At 38.6% G+C, this 16,041-nt stretch overlaps 1 protein-coding gene across 1 annotated transcript; it reads right to left on the bottom strand.

Moving 5' to 3' along the window:
* Nucleotides 1–10,585: 10,585 nt before the first annotated feature.
* Nucleotides 10,586–14,863, bottom strand: LOC117415360 (hepatocyte nuclear factor 3-beta-like). The gene is made up of 2 exons (XM_034025597.3): nt 14,353–14,863; nt 10,586–12,916 (listed from the first exon to the last, which is right to left on the bottom strand). Exons 1-2 carry the CDS (start codon nt 14,422–14,424, stop codon nt 11,696–11,698), a joined length of 1,293 nt encoding a protein of 430 aa, XP_033881488.3. The 5' UTR covers nt 14,425–14,863; the 3' UTR covers nt 10,586–11,695.
* Between the last annotated feature and the right edge of the window lie 1,178 nt (nt 14,864–16,041).

Below are 16,041 nucleotides of genomic sequence, written 5' to 3'. Positions count from 1 at the left end.
CAAGGTTACAGAAGAATAAAGAAATCAAATATATCCTTTGACAGAGTGAATTCCTGTTGAATGGCCACAATGAGATCTACATATATACACACATAGACTTTACCAGCTCCAAACAAAGAGATTAATAGATGTTCGAATTGAAATAGAGCAGCGTTGGTCTTGTATGTGTTATTACAAACACATACATTTTTGTTCAGTGGTTGAGCATCTATAGCAGATTTGTAAATATACTACAAGGAAATACAACCCTGCAGCTGTTTTTCTTTCACCTAATACCATACCATCATACCCTACAATTGATTTTCAAACTTTTATTTTCTGTTACTTCCCAAACATTTTCCCCTAAAAAGAAAAACACAGTCTAAATTTAAACCTGGTTTATAAAAAAACAGGTTTATAAATGAAGAGGTTTAGAGAGAGAGAGAGAGAGAGAGCGTGAGGGAGGGAGAAATTCTCCCTGCGGCCTAACTGCTAGAAAGGAGCCAGGGGCCGAATTTTTGCAGTAATGAAAGGACTGATTGTGAGGTCCTGCCGAGGCAGTAAAGTTACCCCAGTGGTGGTTTCTGCCAGCGTGCCAGGAACGCAGAGAAATAACACGGTCCTGTTATGTTAGATACCTTTTTCTTTAATATAAATATATTTTGTTGGTTATTTATAAATAACAGCAGCAGTAACGCAGGATACAAATAGCCAACTGAAAATCACTGTATCCACAGGCAAGAAAATATTCATGGAAAATTAGTTCATTCTATAGGGTGATGCAAAACCTTTGGCCAGAGCTGTATGCTTTAATAAATAATCTATCACATGAGTTTCCTGAATGAACTGTGGGGTTCAACATTTCACGCAAGCCTGCATGCAGATTTAAAGTTATGGGTGGGGTCCACACAGTATATAGGTTTTTGTGAAACTAGACCACAAAAGTTCACCGGCTTCATTGCGTGACAGAAGCCAGACCGTGTCTCTAAACCACAGTGCTTCCATAATCCCACAAAAAAATAAGGAATCTGTTTTTCCTCTGGAACATTCAACACAAGCTGGACAACCTTCAGCTCCAATAGCTGTCTGAAGGACTTTGACGGCGATGAAATGAAAGGGGGACTTGTGGGCCTATGAGTATACAGGACATGAACATGTTGCCTGCTCATGAAAACAGGTTGCTTCTGTTTAACTCAGCCTTTTTTGGATTTGGTGGGTTTTAGTGTCTGCAAAAAAACAAATATCAAAATATACCTGTACTGTGCTGGACCCCACAGTTCATTGAGCTTTCTTACTGCTTTGTATGTTTTGTATTTAACGCTTGTGACTTTATGAACCTTAGATTGGGAATGCAATGGAAAAAAAATATGTAAGTGTCTTGTATTGTATTGTGTGATATTGTATTGCTGTATTGTAAACCAGGAATGGGTGACGTGAAACTGCCATGCAATAGGAGACTTTATTTCCATCGATGTTGTTTTGTATTGTATTGTATTGTACTGTATCACATTTCATTATTTATTTAAAGGTTCAGTTAAACGATAACGCCATTGTATCTGTTCATTACATAGCTCAGACTTTAGTTAACTCTAAATTGATTAGGGGAAACTTATAACTGGCCAGATGTTTCAGCTCAGGCTTTCATCAATGTAAAGATCATTCTATTTGACTTCTTTATGTTTTACCAGTGAACGACAACAGAACTGGTGATAGACAGGCTCCATGAGCGCTGATGTGCTTGAGAGAGTACACCTCAATCCTAATCAGTGCAGTCCTGGACCGCTCTCTCTCTCTTTCTCTCTCTCAAGCAGAGACTAACGATTGTGCCGAACTCCTGTGACTTGTAACCCGAACAGCCAGATTCATTCCCGAGCCTCGCTTTGATGTTTTGCCATAGCTTTAAAATGGAATAAAAAAAATGTTTTAACAATAACAACAAAGTATGATTATCTATAACCCTTGTTTGCGTTAGATTTGTTATCTGTACACCGCCCTGAGAAAACACGGTTTTGAAAGGTGATACGTACAGAAAAAAAATGTATTGGTTATAAGAGAAAGGTGCCTGGTACTGCTTAGTGATGAGCACAGCGAAATAAAACAGTTCCTCCAGAATTAGATAATTTTCTTTTTTTTTTTCTTTTGCTGACAGGTTTTGGTTATTTTAATGAACAGTAACTCTGTTTGTTATTGCACATTATTATTTAATTTCTTCCCAAATGTCGTGTTTCCGAGAAAACTGTGGAGTAAAAAGACTGTATTCATCCCTGTCCGATTGCTTGTGGCTTCTCTTTTGAGCCAGTACTGTTTATAACCTCAGCGATGGAAAAACAGCTGAATTAGAGGGAAGCAGAGAGTGGAAAGAACTGAATGGGCAGCCTAATCGTGGTCAACAGGCAGCTTTTCCTTTGGGCAGTCCAGAAATTAAGCTAAAACAATCACCACTGGGCTGCCAGTCTGCCTGCTTATCTGCGCAGCGGGTACAAATACTCCAAGCAGGTTAAAGTCAAATATTTCCATTCCCATAACCCTATATTAAACAAATAAAAATGAGGCCGGGCAAAGCGTATTTCTCATTAATCAAGCACACTGTTCGTGAGAGAGAGGTCTTATTTAAACTGTGCTTAATAAAGTCAACAACAGTCTAGGGTATTTTAGCAAAACATTATTCCATTAGTCAAAAATGCTCTTGACGTAAGCTCTTTTGTAGTAAAGTGCAGTTGAATGTAGTTAGCATTCACCTGGTGTTGTGGTTCTCAGAAAGAAGTGCCAAGAAATTAGAGGGGAATGGAGACTTAACTGCTCTCTCTAGTAATGTCCAGGTTTAAAGCATGGAGATTGCACTGCACCCTCCCTCACCCCCCTAAGAGAAAGGATGCACACTCCAATCCAGGGCAGGCTTGAGGCATGGAGACTGAACTGCTCCCTCCCTCACCCTCCTAAGAGAAAGAGAGCTCCCTCCAGTCCAGTCCAGGGCAGGCTTGAGACATGGAGACTGAACTGCTCCCTCCCTCACCCTCCTAAGAGAAAGAGAGCTCCCTCCAGTCCAGTCTAGGGCAGGCTTGAGGCATGGAGACTGAACTGCTCACTCATCCACATTACATTCTACATAACAACAATCTAACTGTAGTTGGGGTAACTAACTCACCATGGCATATCTCTTAGCAGGTTTCACAGCAACACACAGGCCAGTTTTGAGTTCTGGATGCTGCTTTCTGGTGAATGGCATGATTGTAGGCCTGAGGAATTTCTCCCGGGTGTGAATGTTGTTTTTAGCTTCTCGTGCTGGTAATCTGACATGAGGCCGGCACGCCGCTAATCAGTCTCAGCTGGGCTTCCGTCAGTGTTAATTGGTGCTAACAAGAGGACGTGTGATTGCCGGGGCACAGCAAGGAAGACTGTATCACTGAGTCGCAAGGGGTGGTCTTAGAATAAAACAGAGTATAGTCCCACCAAACTGTGACGTTTGTGAGCTCAAGATTGAGAGGTCAATGGAAAAAAACAGAAGTGCCTTGTCTTGTATTGTACGATATTGCATTGTGCTGTACTGAACCAGGGATGGAAATAAGACCCCCATTGTATAACAGTTTGATCCATTCCTGGTTTTACAAAACAGTATATTAAATAAATATTCAACAAAATAACAGAAGGTTTATTTGCGTAGTGCTGTCAAATAAGCCCACAGATACATCTTCTACAGCCATCACAATCCCCAGATCTCAATGCAATTGAGCTCTTTTGGAACTTGAACAAGGATTTTGTTCCATGAGATCAGAAAATGCAGAAATTTGAGTTGCTCCAAAAAACTGTTCCAAAAAAAAGGTTGTCTTAAATCAACTGGAGTCAGAGCTTTTTGCTGTTGTGCTCCTCGTTTGTGGAACTCTATTCCAGGTTGACATCATTAGGCAGGTGGAAACATTTAATTCTGTGAAGTCTAAACTGAAAACACACTTTTTTAATGTGCTTTTATATAATCGGTTGTAGCTGGAGTGCATTGTACTTATGATGTCTCTCGTTTTGGTTTTTAACTTTGTACAGCGCTCTGGGATGCCACGGCGTGAAGGGCGCTATATAAAAAGAAATATGTATTGTATTGTCTTTTGTCATCACCTCTGCCTTGTGTGACACATTAATGACTGATCCCTCAAGACATCATCTGTCACCTTGTGGAGTCTCCACCATGTCAAGGCTGGGATCAGGGTAACATGATATAAGGTACAGGTCTTTAACAAAGCAGACATGCGGTGTAGATTCTAGAAGCAAAGTGGTTAAATGTTGGGTGAGAAGCAAATGGGTGTGTCAGGAATCCTGTCCCATCTGGATGCCATGTGAGCGGTATTGCCCGACGGAAAGTGTGTCAGCCTCTTGACTAGACCTAAAGACAACACAACGGGGCTTGACAGCCACTGTCTTCCATCTCCTAAATCACATTCTCTTTCAGATGCTGGGATCATCCCAGGAGCGCTGCCAGCACTCATGTTTTCTTATGTCTTTCCTTCTAGGAAAAATAAATAGAAAATCTAAAAAAATAATAGTAATAATTATTTTGGGGGGGGGGGGGGCGGAATTAAGTGTAATTGAATAGGAAAAGTGTGTTTAATTTAGAAAAAAAAACTGTTGTACACCAGCATTATAAATATGCAAGTGGAATTAAAAGTGTAGGGTTAATCAGACTTGGAGTCAGTTATAATTATAATCACAAGTACAGCAGAATTGTTTGCTGAAATTGACATTCCAATGGCCTCATTTATAGCCTCCTACTGCAAGCAATAGCAGACACATGCCTGCTTGGCTCGCAGACTCAGTGGCACATACGTTTTAAGATGCTAAAGCTACTTCAAACTAGGCAAACAAACTGGAATGACAACCTATCTAAGAGCGTAATAAACACAAACCAAGGTTAGAATAGTCTAAAATTGTATTGTGGGCGACAGCTGTAAAATGGCACTGTCAGTAGTTTTGTCAAGCCCTCCTGTACAGTATTTGGGTAGGGCACAACATTCCCTTTACCTGTCAGCTAAGCTTGCGTGTTTATTAGTTGGTCACCAAGTTCAGGCTTTCATTTAGAGGACACACAGTATAGCGCCACAGCGAACGCGCGCTTAACAATGTTATTTTTCTTTTATTGACACAATGATCCAGCTCAGATTGCTTCAATGCCCGGGCCCTTATTTTACAGGGAAATGTAATCAGCTTTGTGGAATTTTTTTTTATTTTTTTTTGCCTTTCTTTCTTTTCAGTTCCGTTTATCAGCCGCTACCTAACAACACCCACGTCCCGGGGACTAAAGTCCAACTTCGTTATCTTGCTGTGTTTTCATCATGAACTGACAGCCCTTTCAGATAGCTGTATTACAGTGCATGCTTGTCCTGAGACTAACTGTACTATCCCATATGAAAAACGCCTGCTTGGTTTGTGTGCAAAGTTTGTCCCAATTCTTTTCATGAAAGAAAAAAAAAACATTTTAACCTTATAAAACAAGCAAGAAACAGTCATAAACAGCTCCTATATGCCTCTAACCCTAAGGCAGTCCATGTTAGGATTCAATAATTGTACCCTTATTGTAGTTTTTATGGTTTGTTTTAAAAGCTGCTTTAAGGATAGCAGCAGCATAATTAAATTGAATTCCAAGTTGTTTGTTGCAGGTTGTATTTATTACAGTTTCAGTTATGACTGGGCAGGTAGATCACTCAGACTTTGATGGAAGGCTGATAGCAGCCGCCCGTGTCCAAGACAACACTAATAATTGATGTTACATAAGCAACCATCACAAACACTGATATTGTAGATCTGCAACCAGCTTCCTAATTGAATATCTGACAGATAATGATCAGCAATAATCAATGAGAACTTTTTATTATTGACAAGAAGCAAAAAGAATGTGTTGAGTCTTCACAAAACATATGGATGTATTGTCATTCTCCAATACCTATATTATACTTTTACACACAAAGTGTAAAATATATTTTTCCCCTTTCAGACAAAAATTGTGTTTATGCAATTTGGAGAAAATAGCTTTGAGAATACAGCCCTTTGTTGCTTCTGTAGACATTGGAGAAGAGAATTTTGCTGCAGATTTTCAACCCCAACTTCCCTAAAGCAATTAAAAGGGAATAATCAATAATGAGGTCTCTGTAACAATTCAAACACCTCGCAGCGTTTCAAACACCTCGAGTCTCTAGTTATTTGCCTAAACCCAATTGCATAAGCATGGTCGTCTTGTGCGTTCAATGAAAAGTACACTTTATTATATTTACTCAAGTCATATTAAGTAGCGGCCAGGGAATGTGGCTACTGCCTGTGAAATATAAAGAAAAACAAATACAGTAATTAAATGTGACACCCGGGGAGAATCGTGCTGGCTTTCAACTTTACATGAGATGTGTGAGCGAGATTTGGAGTGACTGGGAACCGCATGGAAAATCCACTGCAAATATTAACACAGAGGATGACCGATGTATTCTTGCTTCCAAGGCATTGCGCTTTTATATAGCTTTTTTTTTGTTTTTTCGCCCCTGTTGCCCAACAAGCACCCTTTCTCATGGGAGGGGTGAGAGGGAGGGAGCAGTTCAGTCTCCATGTCTCAAGCCTGCCCTGGACTGGAGGGAGCACCCTTTCTCTTAGAGGGGTGAGGGAGTGAACAGTTCAGTCTCCATGTCTCAAACCTGCCCTGGACTGGAGGGAGCACCCTTTCTCTTAGGGGGTGAGGGAGGGAGGGAGCAGTTCAGTCTCCATGCCTCAAGCCTGCTCTGTACTAGAGGGAGCACCCTTTCTCTTAGAGGGGTGAGGGAGTTCAGTCTTCATGCTTCAGTTGTGAGATGGACATTATACTGTACTACAGTCTCCCATGGGCTACGTTGTAACCAACACACTCTTTCCACTTGGTTCCAGAGAGTTGGTGAATTAGTGAGCAAGCTCAACGGATCTCGGTGCAGGGAATTGAGCGGGTTGGTTTTCATTTTATTGCGTGGTCCAGTGGTTAAAGAAAATGGCTTGTAACCAGGAGGTCCCCGGTTCAAATCCCACCTCAGCCACTGACTCATTGTGTGACCCTGAGCAAGTCACTTAACCTCCTTGTGCTCCGTCTTTCAGGTGAGACGTAATTGTAAGTGACTCTGCAGCTGATGCATAGTTCACACACCCTAGTCTCTGTAAGTCGCCTTGGATAAAGGCGTCTGCTAAATAATGCATCACTATATAAGTACAGTGTCAACATAGCTGAGGACAACTGTCTACTATACCCTACTGCATGGTAAAGTATGTTTACCTTTTTTTTTTCTCTGGAAGGAAGAGAGATTTTCCAGATTGCTTCACTGATAAGTCAATGATACCAGAACCAGATTCATCGGAAGTCAATGGTCTTTGTGAGCTGGTGAGACATAGAAAAGTGGGTTACAGTGTATACAGACTGCAATCAAGTTTTTGGAATTGTTTTGCATTTTTGGAAGAATAACGTTTAAAATATGCATATATTGTGAACAGTGCTGCATTTTTTAAAAACTTTTTTTTTTTTTAATCAATCTTAAAAATGTAACCTCTTACAAATACACTATTTTTTCAGTATAATAATAATTAAAAAAAAAAAAAAAAAAGCTATCCTGTAAATCTTCAATGGGATACAGTAGGTTACATAAACTTATGGAGACGCCTGTACACCTGTTTTTAATTCGGCTTAACTAAATACACAAAACGCTGTCCGGGTTAAACATCTTGATATGTAAATACCTTTGTTTAAAAACACCTTTACTTTTTCACGGTATGCTTCTGCAAATAGAGAAGCACGTTAACAAGGTTTCTTATTTTAAGAAACGGTGGGAAATGCCAACACAACTTTAAAATACTAGCAGGACCATCATGCAGGATGCAAGCATTTTTATACAGGATGTTGGCAAAAAGTTACACAAACATGTCGCCCAGGGTGTCGATATTAACCTATTGACAGGTGGCAGTCCGTGTTGGGTTTCTGTTGTCTAACCAACTGGTTTATCAAGTCAGTTTCACTCTGGAAAATCACAAACGTACCTGTTGTTTACATTTGGTCTGTCAAAGCCGTGATGCAAGAATCTCTCCCCGGCGTCTTGAGCCTAAAGTCTATGGAAGGCCATCCGGATCAAAAACGACCGTTATTTAGAACACGTTTCAAATATTTAGTACACGTTCTGATTTGACTTTTGATTTGTACGTGTTGCAAATCTGGCCAATCACATCACTGAAAATGAAATGAGAACCAATGAATTTAATGAAAATAATCCATGTAATAATTTATCCAATTAAAATCGCCTTACATCTGACATTCCCGACCAATCCGTGATGGTAAATGGATTTGTCATTGGTTTAATAAATGATGGACAGACTCGGATCCTCCGAGACCATCATCAACCGGCGTTTTCAGAGCCTTAGAAATCGCTTTAATTCAGTGGTAAGTCCACTTTAACTAAACTTTAAACAAGTGTTGAAAGATCTGACATTAGCTATGGTAACTCAGTCGTTTAGCGTTAAACTGAAATAAATATAATTAGAAAAAAAAATAACGACTGTGTACATTGTTAATACAAACTGAATCGTGTCGCGGTCAACAATGCCTGTCTCAAGTCGGCGGCACTCAGCAAATCGATATTTGCACCGTTGAAAGAATCTCTCGCCCCCATGATTTGAAATTGACCATATTCTAGACTTTAAAAAAAAAAAAAAAAAAAAAAAAAGCGTATTTCATGTCTGAAATTAAAAAGATGGTATCCCTTAGGCACTACTGTAAAATGACCGGGAGCCCCTACGTAGAAAATGCGTAGTTCATTTACATGTATTTAGAACACGTACTGTTTTATGTATTCTGATTGGTTCAAATCAATACGCGTACTTATTTGAAACGTGTAGTAAATTGGTAGTAGTCGTAGTCGTAGTAGTAGTATTTCTTTCTTAGCAGAAGCCCTTATCCAGGGCGACTTACAATTGTTACAAAACCACAGTGCAAAGTAACACATTACAAAATATCACGTTGTAAACTATCACATTTCAAAATATCACATTGCAGAATGTCACATTACAGATAAGAGCATTTGCAAAGTACAATAAAAATCGGTAGCAAATAATCAAATTCAAATAAATAGCGCGGTTTTTTTTTTTTGTTTTTTTTTACATTGATGGCCTTCCATGAGTAATCCTCTTTCGTGTTGTCACGTCAGTATGTGGCTTTAATTTATAACTAGAATGTTTAATTTAAAACGTGTTCATATATTTTCAGAGATATCTCATGAGTACATTTATATTTAAACGTTATGCACATGCATGCATGCATGCATACATACATACATACGTATCGTACATACATATCTATAACAGCCTACCCATGTTGTACTTTTACACACAAAAGCCACTGTCAATGCAGAATAAATATAACGTATCTTAATTAAATATTATGTGGATATAGTGATAATTTAAATAGCACTCATTCTAATATGAAAATATTGAACTCTGTGTGTAAGCAATTGACGTCCCTGTAGAGAGGCTGGATTTGACAGGCTTCATTGTATTATTATTATTATTATTATTAAGGAATCTTACAATATAAACAGCTTTCTGCCATTCAAGTTGGTATTCATGTATTTAATATTTGCACGGTGATTACAAATAGTTCTGTCACTGAGAGAAAACTTTGAAATTCATAAAGGCATGGGCAGATCCGGGGGGGGGGGGGGGGGGGGGCTTTCTTTAAAAAAAATGTCAAAATATTGTTTTGACATTGCTTATGTTAAATGTGGAACCGATCACATTGGTTCTAGTGTATCAAAAAAAACATTCCAGAGTGACCGAAAGAGCTTCTGTATAGAACACATTTAGACGTGTAGCCTAAAAAAAAAAAAAAAAAAACCTGAAGCAACATTAACCGCACTTTAGTGACCAAATACAAACTTTACTACGTGTTTCTATCAGATAAAGTTACCCAACCGTTTTCAAACTCCTCTTTTTTTCACTCTAGAAGAGAGTTTGCTTAAATTATAATTTTTATTTTTAAAAGCAATCGTATACCATTACTGTAGCAAAATAATGAATTACGAAAGACATAGGCTTTAGAGTCTGACAATAGTGTAGGATCATTATGATAGATAACGAGACAGATCGATATAGACAGACCGATAGATCGATACATATTAGGCTAAGAGAATGGATTGAAGACTTCAAATGATGTGCGTCATAAAAACCTCTTTCTATGTAAGCCCTTTTTATCTCAAACCCATTTACAACCGTGTAAGGCTTATCCGAAAAGAACCAACTATATAGCCTCAAGGATGCAAATCTAACCAGAACTGCGGTAACTGTCTCCCTTTGTATCTCACTAGAGTATGGAAGTAAACTGGATAGTAAAAACTTACATGGATGTTACGGGCTAATACGATGACTCCGCTTTAAATACTTAAGTGATACTTACATATAGAAGACGACTCTACAAAATAAAAATACAAAATTCATACATTTACATTAAATACCATCATCTTAAAACACATGCATGTTTATCATATCCTCATTTAAAGTTTACATTGATATGTGTAACAGTAAATGCATTCATAATTTACAAACTGAGTTATGGTGTTTATTAAAAGTGATTTTTTGTTAAGGTATTCGATTACTGTCAGCCTCCCTCCTTGAACAAAAACACAAATTCATCCGTTTTTTTCAAGTTTTTTTTTTTAATAAGAAAACCCACAAGACAACAAAACCACTAAAAGACACACAATATATTAACACACTCCATATTCCCTGCTTTAAAGCAAAATATTTAAATAAACAGTTTTTCATATAATTATTTATTTTTAATTTTTTTTTTTAATGACCTGAAAACTTGAAAGATACATTTAAAACTTTTTTTTTTTTTTTTTTTTTTTTAAATACATATTTTCTAATGATTGTCAGGACGCTAGTTTGAGAAAAGTTTAAATTCAAGTGATTTCAGTTCTCTAAGAGACTAGGGAGTCTTTCCCCCTCAGCCTGTCTCGTTCCCTTATATCCTAAACCAGTGTTTAGGATGTAAGGGACCTACACTTTGGCACAAACAATTATTATAGTATGGTAGACACATCTTAAAGAGTTGAACGACTCCATTTGATTGTAACAGGTCAGAATATCCCTGTAATGCAGTAACAAAGAACAGTAACCTTTGAAACATTTTTTTTATTACTATTAAGAACGACTTGTGCAGGATATACTATGAATTATTTTTCGCTTCATAAATATATGAACCATAGCTTTCTCTTGACGATATGTACAGATCTATACACACATTGTAGAAAGCCTGAGTAAACTGCCTAATGTTTTATTTCATCATTATTATTTTATTTTATTTTTACCCTATGAAGTCCAGCAACATAGGTGTCTTGTATTTGGATGGAATTCATCTTTTTAGTCTGTTGACCAGTCAAATTCAGGGCTGCACCATGATTTCCTTTTGTTAGTGGGGGTAGGGGGGGGGGGGTAACCAAAGTGGTTGACGTTATTTCGGGTTGGGGGAAGGGGTATTTAATAATTGTAAATTTAATCCTCTAAGAACAAAACAAAAAGGTGCAACGCACACAAGTCCACACACGTGAATCGACAACAAAATGTTCTTTGCAGGAACCTGTCCCCCCCCCCCCCCCCCTACAGCAGTTGGCATAGCCGATCCCTTTGGTTCCCCTACCTATCTTGTGTCCAAGGAAAAACCATCAAGCCTCCTTTCCGGGGGTTGTTATGAGGCATTGAGGACGGATCTGCTGTACAGGGTTTGGTAGTAGGAGCCTGTGTCCATGGGTGATGAGGTGGAGCTGTCGTAACTGTGCTTGGCCATCATAGGGGAGGAAGAAGAGTAGCTATTATAAGCCATCATCTGATCCTGATAGGACTTGAGGTCCATCTTTTGCTCCGAGGACATCAGGTTGGTGATGGAGAAGGGGTGGTTGAAATTGTAGTGAGGGTCCAATGACTTGAGATGGTCATTCTGGAGATCCAGGTGTTGGATGGAGCTTTGGAGAAGGTGGTTGCCTCCCATGGGCTGGGGGAGAGGGTGGGAGGACGAGGTGGCGTTGGAACCAGAAGCAGACATAGAAGGAGAGCCTTGGGCTGGCGGCTGGGGACATTCCAGCTGGATCAGGCTTCTCTGCTGCTGATCCTTGGGAGAAGAACCATGGTGGGAGTTGTCAGAATGGGCTGACTCTGCCCCTTCTGAGCCCAGGTCGGGGCTGTGTTCCTCATGAAGGCTGTCCTGGCCCTTTGCATCTTGAGTCTTGAGCGAGGAATTCTTCTTGCTGGCTTTGTCCTCAAGCTTGAAGCGCTTCTGGCGTCGGAGGTAGCACCCGTTCTCGAACATGTTCCCCGAATTGGGGTGCAGTGCCCAATAGGAGCCCTTTCCGGGCTTGTCAGGAGACCTGGCCACCTTGATGAAGCAGTCATTGAAAGACAAGGAGTGGCGGATGGAGTTTTGCCACCTCTGCTGGTTTTCCCTGTAGTAAGGGAAGAGGTCCATGATCCACTGGTAGATCTCATTGAGGGTCAACATCTTGGTGTTGGACTGCTGGATCGCCATGGTGATCAGGGAGATGTAGGAGTATGGCGGCTTGGCATGAGTCAAGGTGCGACGGTAGGGCTTGTTCATCTCCTTGGCCCTGTTCAGCCCGGTTGAGGGGTAGCTGAGCTGGCTCATGGGTTGGCTCATGTTCTGATAGGGCGAGATGGAGGTGAGGGAGGAGGTCTGGGCCCCAAGCTGGGTCAGGGTGCTGTGATTGAGGGAGGACACCACCGGGGAAAGGCTCATGTGGTTGGAGTTGGCGCTCATGCCCGTCAGAGGGTTAGTGTTGATCCCACTGCTTGGGTACGAGATGTTCATGCCTGCTGAGGACCCCACAGAATTCAGGTTGATGTAGCTGTTCATGGAACCCAACCCTGAGCTCATTGTGCTGATGGAAGGGTACATCTGAATGGGAGATTAAACAGAAACTGTTAGAAACTGAGAAAAGGTGATAAAAAAAGCCTATCACCGTTATTCAAATTACCTCAATGAAGCCAGAATTTAAAAAAAGACTTTCTCCCCCCCCCCACCCCAAGGGGATTTCCTAGCCAGTATTTGTAAATTAATGGCAATTATTTATTTTTATTTTTTTTAAAGTACCATGTAATACATTACTAGTATATAGCTGTGGCCAAACGAGTCACCCTATAGAAGTAACTAATTGTGCTTACTAAAGTCGAATGAAACGTTAACATATTGAATTACATACCGATTTGTAGTTTTGCATATACTTAACGAAAAATTTACCAAAAAAAAAAAAATGACATTTCTAAATCTAACGTGAAACACAATAGAACTTTACAATATAATTTTATAATTTCATTGATGACATGATGTTAAATAAAAGATCTAAATGGTGTTCATATAGTTTTTTTTTTCGTTTTTTTTTTAATCATGTCTCAATCCTAAAATTCTAGGTGATGCAAAACTTTTGGCCATAGCGGTCTGCATTTTTCATAAATATAACATTCAATTATAAGCCATTATGCTGTAAGTACCTATCAAGCACTGTTGTGTAGTTATCTTCTATGCCTTTCGGTTAGCTATTATTATATTTGGTAGCTTTAATACTATTATGTTATTGGTGGCTGTCCAGGGGGAACACGTAAAAGCTATTTTCGACATCCTGGATTCCACTGAGACGGATCTTGCTAATCTGAAAATGTCCGTTTTCAACCGCCAAAAAGATTCTAACCGATTTAAAGCAGCAAATTCGTCATGTAGGCTAAAGTTACAGCCTATACGCTGGCTGTAGCCTGTACACTATGGTCTTGTTAGAGTTCCCAGTCGTTATTTATAAAAGGATCCAAAGCACTAAAGTTATTTACATTGTGCAACGACAGTTTTAAATTAAGTTAACTTATTCCGATTTGAAAAATACCTTTTAAAAAAGAGAAGAAAAAACACGTTGGCTATATTATTTCTACTAGAAATGTACGTCCAAAAATCTGTTATATTTGTGTATGATTCATTCTGGTTAATAAGTTAAATATATATATATATATATATATATATATATATATATATATATATATATATATATATATATATAATCATTGGTGCACAGTATTTCGTTTATCTAATCGAGCATTTAAGTGAAGCGTTTAATAGAGGGTAGACTGCGCTATGACATCGATCAATATTCTTAACATCCGTATTTCCATTATTAACTTGTCTGTATATTAAAATACACTATAAACAACATTTTTTTTAAACAGGTTCAGTTTATTAAAATACATTTCCAAAGTGTTGTGTGTGGCTATATATGTGGGTGTAGGATTAAATGTAACACTGTACGGTTTCTGTTATCGTTCGGTCGATTCTTGGCATTTTCTACTCACCTCTGTCGGTTCTGCGTAGAAAGAATTCCATTCTGGAATTTCGTGGGATTCCATTTTTACAGAACTCAACATCCCACTTGACGTTTTCCTCGCTTGAAAAACAAATTAATATGTTTGATGATTTCTTCTTTTGGTTTAAAGCTTTACACTCAAGGAACCGTGGAAGCCTCAAAATACAGAACAGTGTCCAGATTAAATCTATCGGGTCTTCTTTCTCAAACCGATTAGTTTAAAACCCTCTAATGTATATATTTAAAAGTTAGAAAAGTATTTTGAGCACATTCTCCAACGATACAAAAATATGTTTGTGCGTTAAATCTCCCGATTTTAAAAAAAAAATGTAAATATGTATTTACCTGAGTGGGGAAAAAACACGTGTATATATACTTGTTATAAATCCACAACTGTTGTTGTTTTTTGTTTTTTTTTATGTCTGTAAAACGTATTTATCTGAACCGCTCGCAGTTTCGGATCCTGTAAACTGCAGGCTGTCGCTTCTCGTATCCCAGATTATGCTACTCCTGCATGTAATCGTTTCTCGCTCAAGTCTTTATAACTCCAGGTAGACACGCCCAGCATGCAGGTCTCATTTGCATATCGCTCTTCCAGCCAGGAAGAGCGCGTGAAAGGGTGTCTTTTGCCCCCTGGCGTTCTATAAATAAGCACATCCATTTCAATAGAGCACCATTCCACATAATACAGTTTGAAAGCAGATGTGAGCGATATGTATCTGCATAACATTCTACCCTATATTTACACCATTTAGCGGTGTAAGACATAAAAGCCTGATAAATATGTATATATTAAATTACAAATAATAAGTTAGTTTAATCAAGTAAGTGCTACTGTGTAGGCCCGTTTGTAAACAAAATTATTATTATTATTATTATTATTATTATTATTATTATTATTATTATTTACAGGATTTTTTATCAATGGTTATAATGTTGGTTATGCGTTTTGTTTTGTTCAACAGTACAATATATTTGAAAAAGTAGCCGAGTTAGTTAGAGTCAGTTAGATGTTTATTGCGGTCCTCCAGGCAATTTATCACTGTAGTTACACCTTCTGGCCTCGGTGCATCATTAATGCAGTCACGATACGCATACAGGTTTCGTTTTCTGCGAGGGAAAGGCAGATCCGTACTGAAATGCGCAGTGCAGATGCGGTATTTAATTATATATATATATATATATATATATATATATATATATATATATATATATATATATATATATATATATATATATATATTGGAGGAAGAAAAAAAGTTAGTCTGGACAAACATGTCTATTGATCCACATAATACAATTGCAATTAATTGTTGAAATCTATAGTGATGAATTATACAGGCTGGTGTCTGGTAGACCATGATAGAGGGTCGTTCTGCAAAAGACCATGCATGTTCCATAAAAACCCTATTCCTTATAACCACCCGTTAAAGCTAAAATACCATTGGGGGAATGTAAACAAGTCCAGATAAGGCTAAACAATGTGAGAATGTATAGACAGGACACCCAAAAACAAGCAAACAAACAAAAAAAAAACTTAGTATAATGTTCTGTTATTCTAGGCATTTAACATTGTACCCCGGTCTCATAAATTATGCGCACGCTTCTCTGTTTTACGGTATCGTCACAAATCTTGTCGTAATGCGAAAGTCAGACAGCTGTGGTAATTACAGGATCA

Source organism: Acipenser ruthenus, chromosome 7 (genome assembly GCF_902713425.1).
Source record: "Acipenser ruthenus chromosome 7, fAciRut3.2 maternal haplotype, whole genome shotgun sequence".
NCBI classification, from domain to species: domain Eukaryota; kingdom Metazoa; phylum Chordata; class Actinopteri; order Acipenseriformes; family Acipenseridae; genus Acipenser; species Acipenser ruthenus.
Note: the sequence above shows the minus strand (reverse complement) of the source record. Positions and strands in the feature narration are given on the sequence as shown.

What these genes read in the sequence shown, in the direction of transcription:
- LOC117415360 (XM_034025597.3), bottom strand. Translation starts at nt 14,424, where the DNA reads ATGTTGAGTTCTGTAAAAATGGAATCCCACGAAATTCCAGAATGGAAT. An exon ending in TCTACGCAGAACCGACAGAG is followed by an intron (nt 12,917 to 14,352) that starts GTGAGTAGAAAA and finishes TCTCCCATTCAG; the next exon opens with ATGTACCCTTCCATCAGCAC.